This window comes from Leucopleurus acutus (genome assembly GCF_964270905.1).
Source record: "Leucopleurus acutus genome assembly, chromosome: Y".
NCBI lineage: Eukaryota > Metazoa > Chordata > Mammalia > Artiodactyla > Delphinidae > Leucopleurus > Leucopleurus acutus.
In genome coordinates this window covers 7940276-7950320 of record NC_139164.1, presented here as the reverse complement: position 1 = coordinate 7950320, position 10045 = coordinate 7940276, and the positions used below count along the sequence as shown (strand labels likewise).

At 40.0% G+C, this 10045-nt stretch overlaps 1 protein-coding gene across 4 annotated transcripts in view; it reads right to left on the bottom strand.

Annotated features, from left to right (window-relative positions):
• Nucleotides 1-6850: 6850 nt before the first annotated feature.
• The window catches only part of LOC309978900 (ubiquitin carboxyl-terminal hydrolase 9X-like), a 145825-nt gene continuing 142630 nt past the window's right edge, over nucleotides 6851-10045 (bottom strand). For all 4 annotated transcript variants that reach the window (XM_082865562.1, XM_082865561.1, XM_082865564.1 and 1 more), the window contains 3 exons: nucleotides 9823-10035; nucleotides 9339-9434; nucleotides 6851-8646 (listed from right to left, as the gene is read on the bottom strand). In XM_082865562.1, coding sequence (XP_082721688.1) covers nucleotides 8509-8646; nucleotides 9339-9434; nucleotides 9823-10035 — 447 coding nt within the window. In that variant the 3' untranslated portion in view covers nucleotides 6851-8508. The remainder of the gene's footprint in view (nucleotides 8647-9338; nucleotides 9435-9822; nucleotides 10036-10045) is intronic.

The window sequence follows — 10045 nt, the reverse complement described above, 5'->3', positions numbered from 1 at the left end:
AGCAAAGTGATAAGCAAGAAGCAGATTTGTTAGCATAGGACGATTGTGAGACATACGGAGCGGGCAGGCAAGGGGGCTCTGCCCTGAGAACTATGTGGAAAAGCAGCTTTATTTAGGGAGATACACACTCTGTACGCAGAGTCTATAGCATCTGAGAAGGTGAGAAATCCTGGGAGATAACACATTTCATAAGCAGAATGCAAAATATCTCAAAAGGTGAGAGAGGCCCCAAATTATGCAATGGTTAGTTTTTATGGGCTGGGTAATTTCATAGCCTAAGGAGTGGGAGGATTATCCCAACTATTTTGGGGAAGGGGTAGGGATTTCCAGGAATTGGGCCACCTCCTACTTTTTGGCCTTTTATGGTTGGCCTCAGAACTATCCTGATGCCTGTGGGTGTGTCATTTAAATGTTGATATATTACAATGAGTGTATGATGAGGCTCAAGGTCCCCTGGAAGTCGAATCCTCCACCATCTTGGGCCTAATCTGTTCTAACCAGTTATGTAGTATCCTCAAAGGCTGTATCAGTCTTTAAGCATTGTGCCCTGCCCCCTTCCCTTCTGTCTCATTTGTACCACATTACTACTAGAAAACCTTTGATATCTCCCACAACATTCAAGATAATTCAAGATCTGGCTCCAAAGGAGCTCTCTGATTAAATTTTTTTCTATACTCTGATCATTTGCCATCCCTCTTGTCCACCTTGTTGCCAACTGGTACATCTACTACCATCGTTGCTGTTTCACATCACCTGTTCTGGACTGTTCAGTTTTTCTTGGAACACTCAGCATTTTCCTACCTGTATACTTTGTTCCCCTCCACAAAAGATGCTATGTTCTTGCCCCTCAAATTCCTACAAAGTCTTCAACATTCACACACACTTTCCCTTCCCTGTGCTCCCACAGCCCTTCTGTATTTTTGTTTTTTTTAAAAAATAAATTTATTTATTTATTTATGGCTGTGTTGGGTCTTTGTTGCTGCGTGCGGGCTTTCTCTAGTTGCGGCAAGCAGGGGCTGCTCTTGGTTGTGGTGCGCGGGCTTCTAATTGCAGTGGCTTCTCTTGCTGTGGAGCATGGGCTCTAGGTGCACGGGCTCAGTAGTTGTGGCTCATGGGCTCAGTAGTTGTGGCTCACAGATTCTACGTGCCACGAGTACAGAAGTCTGCGTGCCACAAGTACAGAAGCCCACGTACCTAGTGCCCGTGCTCCGCAACAAGATAAGCCACAGCAATGAGAAGCCCGCGCACCACAACAAAGAGTAGAGCCCGGTTGCCACAACTGCAAAAAGCCCACACACAGCAACGAAGACCCAACGCAGCCAAAAATAAAGAAATAAATTTAAAAATAGAAAGAAAGAAAAGAGAATAGAGTCCTGCAAAAAATTTAAACTACAACTACCATACCATCTAGCAATTTCAGTTCTGGGTATATATTCAAGAGATTTTTCAGAGACTTGAACAGAAATTCAGGTAATTTACACACCCATGTTCATAGCAGCACTATTCACAGTAGCCAAAAGGTGGAAGGCAACTCAACCATTCATCAACAAATAAATGGGTAATATGTTCACATAATGGGATATATTCATACAATGGAATATTTTTCATCTCTGAAAAGGAAATCCTATAATTTGCTACAGCATGGATGAACCTTGAAGACATTATGTAAGTGAAATAAGGCCTTCACAAAAAGACAAATAATGTAGGATTCCACTTATATGAGGTGAGTAGAGTAGTCAAATTCATAGACAGAAAGTAGAAAAAAGTTTCCAGGGTATCGCTTGTGGGGTAAAGGAGAGTTGGTTATTTTGGAGAAAAAGAGATGGATCAATGATGTACCCCGAACTGCATGTCCACAATAGATAGAATTTAAACACTGGATTACTGATAAATTGAGGAAAGAAAATGTGACACTGGAATATGAGGAAGAGAGTAAAAAGAAGGGCATGGGAGAGGGAAGACCAGAAAGCTGGGAGATGAAGAGCGAGCTGAGAAGAGGGCCTCCTGTGGGAGGGCCTCAATTCCATGAGAAACTTACTTTTATCCCCACGCCTAAGATATTCCTAACACACAGCCCAATCCTTGGCAGTTGAGTCCAGAAGATCCTTATCTGATGACATGTTTCTAGCCTCTCACTATTTTCTTGCACCTTCCTCTGAATCCATCTCAACTTACCCCTTTCTCTAACAGTGAAATGTGCATTTCTCAGCGTGGCATTAAAGAACTCTGCAGGAAATTTCCTGGTGGTCCTGTGGTTAGGACTCCGTGCTCCCAATGCAGGGGGCCAGGGTTCGATCCCTGGTCAGGGAACTAGATCCTGCATGCATGCCTCAATGAAGAGCCCACATGGCACAACTGAGACCCAGCGCAGCCAAAACAAACACTCTGCAGAGACCTGGATATTCTGTCCCTAATTTTACCCCCCAAATTCTATGTGGTATATTGAAAATTTAACTCATACTTTACCTCTGGTGGGAAACTGAAAGGATACTTTGTGAAGCCTCCCTTAGATCTCCTGGGATAGCTTTTACTGGTTTGCAGTGCTTGTACACAGAAGCTGAAGGCTCTGCTAATCAGTCACATCTGTAAATTTCTACAGAGGATTGCACTTGGTGATTACACTCACTAAGCTGAAAGTTTCTGGGAACTATATAACCCTGATCCCCTATATCCTCTAAGCAATGATTAAGTATGTAGGAGTATTCAAGTTCTTATCCCTTGAAGCAAGGCAAGACAGTTTGTGAGGTATAATTTACACTTCAAAGCTCCTCCTGGATCAAGCTGAGGCTAGCCTCTGAACCCATGTCCCAGCTGGCTTTTTCTAATTTCCCCTTTCTGCTTCTTTCATTCTCTTTCAGGTTCCTCTTGAGAGTTATTTGCTTAAGAATTGCATGTTGACCTCTGCGTTTAGATAATGCTGTCTGTGGCAGGGGTCTTCCCCACCTCTGCAACCTAAGCACTTGAGTCCTGCATGTACATATACACACAAAATACATAATTTGTTTAGCTCTCAATTTTCACTCTCAGAAAACAGTGCAGTGATTACAGGTTTACTTCTCCCTGAGAGCAACCTAATGAATGTTTTCTTCACTCAACATAAAATGACTGAGACCAAGCACACTTTATCTTGAAGTTCCAGTGGAAAGGAGTCACATGTGCTATAGCTAAAGGGCTACAGAGAAAGGCTTTTGGGACCTTACACTAACTTGCATAGCAGGAAAAATGTTTTAAAATAGCACACTGTCTATGGATCATCACACTGAAGCTAAACTAGCAGAATATATATTCTGGTGATCCCTCTGCCAGATAACAGCTGTCTTAGTTCAACCTACTATGACACAGAATGCATTACTTAACTATAGACATTTATTTCTCACAGTTTTTGAGGCTGGAAGTCTGAGATCACAGTGCCAGCATGGTCTGCATTGGTGAAGGCCATATTCTTGATTTACAGATGGATGCCTTCTTGCCATCCTGTGCCCACATAGTGGAGAGGGACCTGATTCTTTCACATTTCTTCTTACATTTCTTCTCCCATTCAAGAGGGCTCTACTCTCATCACCTAATCACCTCCCAAAGATACTACCTGATAATACCATATCATTAGGGGAGCACTATACATCTTTAAATCTGGCTATGGGTCTTTTAAATGGGGGCTAGAAGAATCCTCTCTGGCATTCTGACACAGTTTGATGCGAAAAGAAAATGCCAGGGAGTTAATAACCCAGGGCTGATACTTGCCCAATTCACAATGGAATCCAGTGGACAAATACTTTTCTCTTCCTTGTACGCTGACAATCATGAGGCCCATTCTACAAGCTTCTCAGAAAGAAGATCACAGGGACACCAAACACTAGTTACCCATAGTAACTAGTAATGGATTGAATTTTCCTCTTGTCTCTTAAATACCATTCTAGGACTTCCCTATTGGCACAGTGGTTAAGAATCCACCTGCCGACGCCGAGGACATGGGTTCGAGCCCTGGTCTGGGAAGATCCCACATACCGCGGAGCAATTAATCTCGTGCGCCACAACTACTGAGGCTGCACCAGAGCCCACAAGCCACAACTACTGAGCCTGCGTACTGCAACAACTGAAGCCTGTGTGCCTAGAGCCCGTGCTCTGCAACAAGAGAAGCCACCGCAATGAGAAGCCCGCGCACCACAACGAAGAGTAGCCCGTTTGCCATAACTAGAGAAAGCCTGTGCGCAGCAACGAAGATCCAACACAGTAAAAATAAATAAATAAAAATAAATTTATATAAAAAATATGCTTCTACATTGTCAATGACTAAAATGGTCTCATAATGAACAGGTTAATTTGAGGATGATTAGAGATCATGCCCCAATTTTAAGCATCAAATGAGCAAGTCTGAAAGAATTTGTTTATAATAAACTTCCACATGGAGGCATGTTTTATTCTATATCATGAACATGTTAGGAATTCCAGAAGTTATGTGTAATTCCAATCCTAATTTTGATTTCCCTAGGACTGTCTTTTGAGAAACTCTCACGGTGATCCTAACTGTAATGTTCCATATGTATTTAATTCATTACTGATGTCCTCATGTACAAAAACACAGCAGCTACTGTAACAGGGAAGAGTCAATTCTGACTCCATGTTGGATCTGTTTCTTTTACTTTTCGTTTGCTTTTGTTATAATCATTGTCTATAGCTGTAAGCATCCTGCCTTAGGGATCTCTATCCCTCTGCCTGAATATTAAAGTGCCTTTGTTCAGCTCACAGAGAGACACTCTGACCCTGCTCACCTGTGAATGGCTGCAGAAAAGAAGAAATTAACACATCCCCTCTTATTTTGCGGGCGTCTCACTATTGGGGCCTCTCCTGTTGCGGAGCACAGGCTCCACACAGGCTCCGACAGGCAGGCCCAGCGGCCATAGCTCACGGGCCCAGCCGCTCCGCAGCATGTGGGATCTTCCCGGACTGGGGCACGAACCCACGTCCCCTGCATCGGCAGGCAGACTCTCAACCACTGCGCCACCAGGGAAGCCCAACAAATGGCTTTTTTACTTTACTTCCTCACCTCCTCTCCCTCTCTGTGCTATAGAAGAAACTGGCATCCAGATCCCAATATGGTGTTTCAGGGACCCTAGTTCTCCATGTTCTTGGTCTGCCGGCTTTCCAAATAAAGTCGCATTCTTTAGCTCAACACCTTGTCTCCTGATTTATTGGCCTGTAACAAATTTGGCTTAGCCAGCCAGGAGCCTCGCTGCCTGTGGCTAGCTGGTCCTGGTCAGGCGATACTGGGGCAAGTCCCTAGCAGCTGCCAGGACCATGTGTCCTGAGGATCTTCCCTTCAAAATTCCCTGAAGCAGCACTGGCTACCCCAGCCCTTGGCAGTTGGAGCAAGTAACCGACAAACTTACCTAATAAAAGGCAGATGTATTATAATTAAAAAGTTAAAAGTAGGATCTCTCTGGCTATCTCAAATTTCCTAAGGTTACAGAAAACCTAGAATACATTGTTTATATATATATAATAGTACCTATATGGAGTAGTGGAAATAAGTACCTTCTCTTTTAATCACATTATTTCTTCTTTGTACAATTCCAGCTAGAGGCCTCTTGTAAAAAAAAATTCCTATCAATTCAATTAAAGTACCATCAAACTTGTTTTGTTAATTCTTACAAATACACTCAACTTTCCTTATTTGTAGATTCTATATTCCAAATTTATAATTTGCCTACTCAATAAAATTTATTTATAACCTCAAAATCAATACTCCTGGGCTTCCCTGGTAGCACAGTGGTTGGGAATCCACCTGCCACTGCAGGGGACACGGGTTTGAGCCCTGGTCCGGAAGATCCCACATGCTGCAGAGCAGCTAAGTCCATGCACCACAACTACTGAGCCTGCACTCTAGAGCCTGACAACGACAACTACTGAAGCCTGCGCGCCTAGAGCCCATGCTCCAAAACAAGAGAAGCCACAGCAATGAGAAGCCCATGCACCTCAACGAAGAGTAGCCCCCGCTCGCCACAACTAGAGAAAGCCTACGCACATCTGTGCGTAGGCTTTCTGCTACAGCGAAGACCCATAGCAGCCAAAAATAAATAAATAAATAAAATAAATTTTTAAAAAAATCAATAGTCCTGTGGCTATTCAGTCATCACAGAGCAGCAAAAATGTTTATGCATCTGATATTAATGTTCCCAGATAAAGGCGGGTCACGATTTGCCTTTATATTTCCCCTGCCATACTATAAAAAAGGCGTCATTTTCGGGGTATTGAGTGGCACATTCTATTCTTTTTTTCTGATTTTTGGTTATGATTTTGCTATTTAAAATAGACCCCAAGTGTTTTAAGTGCTGTGTAGTGTTCTTAAACACAAGAGGTCCGTGTCACTTTGAGAACTTACGTTTTCAATAAGCATCATTCAGATGTGAATCTTATAGTTCTGCTGCCCTTGAGTTCAATATCAAAAATATATATTAAATAAAGTATCTTTGAACAGAAACACACATAAAAGAAGATTATGTATTGATGGGTTCAAAAGTACAACCAGAGGCTTGCAGGGTCCTAACCCAGTACTTCCCATACATCAGTATTTGTTAACTCAGTGCTCATGGCAACTCCTTCTAACATAACTACTGTAAATAACAAAGACTGACCATAGAAATATGCCCAAAGCACAAGACTACTTACTTTAGGAAATTTAAAAATTAACAATACTTGATTTTCTTTTCTGTAATTCCTGTATGGTAAAGGGCAAAAAGCAAACCATTTTAAAAATAAAAACTCAACGTGTCTGAAATGCTAAATTCAGTGCATGTCAAGGCATGCTATACAAAAAATTAATTTTATTGTAGTCTGTAAAAAGAAAACAAAAGAGGAACAACAAACAAAAACACAACACAGGACAAAAGTCTTCTTAAATCAAATTCTATTTGTGTGAATTCAGCAAAATAATTTCTATAAAATAAAACAGCAAAATATTTAAGTAGTATCGGATGGGCTGTATTTGCTTGCAGGGATATTTGGTTTTTAGATAGGTTCCAAAATATTATGCACATTCAAAAGTTACCAATTCTTTTCTTTTTGCGGTATGCGGGCCTCTCACCATTGTGGCCTGTCCCGCTGTGGAGCACAGGCTCGGCATGCACAGGCTCAGCGGCCATGGCTCACGGGCCCAGCCGCTCCGCGGCATGTGGGATCCTCCTGGACCGGAGGCACGAACCCGAGTCCCCTGCATCGGCAGGCGGTCTCTCAACCACTGTGCCACCAGGGAAGCCCACCAATTCTTTTTTAAATATAGTATTTACTCACAAGTTTCCTGGAATGCTGAAACAAATTTTTATTCTAAAATAGTACTTCAGAATTATATTAACTTGAAATTTATTATTTAATTAAACTCACAACAATAAGAATTTTGGAATGGAAAAGAAACTGGGATAATCTTGCTCTCAAGTAAAATAGTGATTGACAAGAAAATCATCCAGACATCTTGGTACAATGGTATTTCAAACTACTGTGGAACCCTGATGATGTCCACTTCATCAGGCTGCAGTTGAAGCAAAATTTTAGAAGGTTCACCTAATAAACTATACCAAAAAACAAAACAAATGCGCCAAATACAGTCTTCTCTTACGCTCCCCACATTCTGGTATGGCAAAATTTTACATATTTGTTTTAAAATCTTAAAATTCTTATTATCAATATTTTCACATTCTGTATACCACCAAAGAGACTGAACTGTCAAACATTAAATATGAAGAAAATATATGTAACCAAAAACTGCTTGTTTGTTACATCTCCCCTTGTTTTATTTATTCTTGGTATAAGAAATAAAAGCTCTGGGCAATACAGCTGTCACTTTGAGGAAACTGCTGTCATTGAGGTAAATGTGTCCTCACTGGCTACACAAACTTAGTGTGAAGCCAAGCTAAATGTTATAGCATTACTACAGCTCTAAAGTGATTAATGTATTACCAGAATAAAAAGGTAATGAAAAATATGCAGAAACAGTGTTATTACATCATCAATTTTCAGATATCTTCCATGTAATTCAAAGCCTTACATGGCTCCAGTAACAAGAGTTAACAAAAAGCTACTGGTGTGATTGACATGAATGGCCTCTTTCAATGTTACCTTTTTTCTTCTTTATTCTGGTAAAGGATTTGATCCAATTGCCACAAAGCTGAACATACTGGTTGCCAAATGCAGCAAACAGAAAAAATTATATTTTTGTAGAACTCTGACATTCATCAAAAAAATTTTCTTGCCTAAGAATTAACAGTCAAACATTAATATATTATATACACCTCTGCCATTTACATATTGCTATCAGCCATTTATTACAAAACATTATACACTTTCTCCTGCAGGTGGCTCACATACTGACAGCAAATTTCTGCAGATGAGACAATGAATCAACTCTCCACTCCATGCTGAACAATTTCTCTAGTTGTAAATACTAGCCAAATATAGAAGTTTGGACTGTAAGGCCTAAGTGCCTGGTCTTAAAGGAACCAGTTAATTATGGGAACTTCACTGATCCTTCATTTGAGATGAGGATACTTCTTCATTGCCTTCATAATTTTCTTGTGGTCGTTGGCTAGTTTTCTGATGGTTGTTCAAGTGATGTGCTGCTGGCCCTGTATACGGCTGTCCATGCACATGATTATTCTGAGAAGGTGAAACAGATCAGCATGTCAGACTTTTCAAATTAAAATAAAAAATCATGGTGTAAAGTCTGTGTAAAAGTAGACATGAGTCCTTTTTCCTTGGGGTGGGACTCAGCAATCTCTGATTTTAACAAGTGCCTTCAGGTGATCTGAGGGACATTAAATTTTGGAACCACTGCCTTAAGATGTGAATTAGTCTCGTTTATGGTTTAATTGAGGACAATCTTTCCAGAAACTTGTTTTTGAATGAAAGTTTCTTCAGATAAAATTTTTCATCAGTTATCATTCTTTCTTTCCATCTACTGAAGTCAATCAAACTGTTAATTTTAAAAGACATTCTTCTTGCAACTTAACATTGCATAGAAGTAACCAAGACACTTCTATTCTTAATATTATTTCAATAGTTATTAATTTTATGTTAATAAATCACACATTTTTATTAAATACTACAGCGTTTAGTTCAAGAGGGCTGCCTCGTAGAGAAAGAAAATACTACCAGGTTAGTCAAAACATGCTATTACATGACCCCACTCCAACCACTCTTCTTCTTGTCAAAGTTATTCTAGATAGTCCCTTTACTACTTTACAGTCACAGGTAGTAAGTTACAGAATATGTAAGAAAAATAAGTAAATAATTTTTAAGTAAAGCACAAAAATTTGGGGGATAATGAAAAGAAGCAAACTCCTGTTTACCTGTTGATAGTGAGATCCAGATGAATGAGGATATAATGGCGCATCTTCTGGTGGAGATGATTCATGCTCATCTGGGGCATCTTGGTCATCGGGCTCCTAATAGTAAAATATTTAAAAGAGATTAAGAATGTGATTATAAAGCAACTTTAAATTTATTTTTATTCTTTAGGAATAAATTTTTTTCAAATCCGTAAAGCTGACCTGTTTAACATGTTTTCATTTACTGCAGATAATTCACAATTAGAGAAAAAGTTTGATTTACCTAGATATATGAGTTTCAGACAATTTCACAGAAATTTCTCCAAATTAACTCTAACAAAGGAGTCAGCATGCTTCTTTGATTACTTGAGAACAACCAACACTAAACGTTAAAGCCAATAAAACTGCATGACAAAATTTTTTTACATAATAAACACTGGCCTATAAAAAATTACTTCTCTTTCTTCCATTTTTATCTGCTGCCCATTAGTGGTTTTTTTTTTACCTCTTCTGGACAGAGTTCACAAGCTTTTGCCAGTGTCATCCTAGCACTATGTGATCTCTCTAAGAAATAACCATTTGATGTTTCATTGCTTTGCACTGGAGGAGACCAATTATTGTAAGTGTATTGAGGATTGCCAGTGTATGGTCTTCTTTCAAGTTCATCTCCAAGCCATTCCACTGCCCAGGTCCACTTTCTTTTAAGATCTCCATTACCCTTGAAAAGA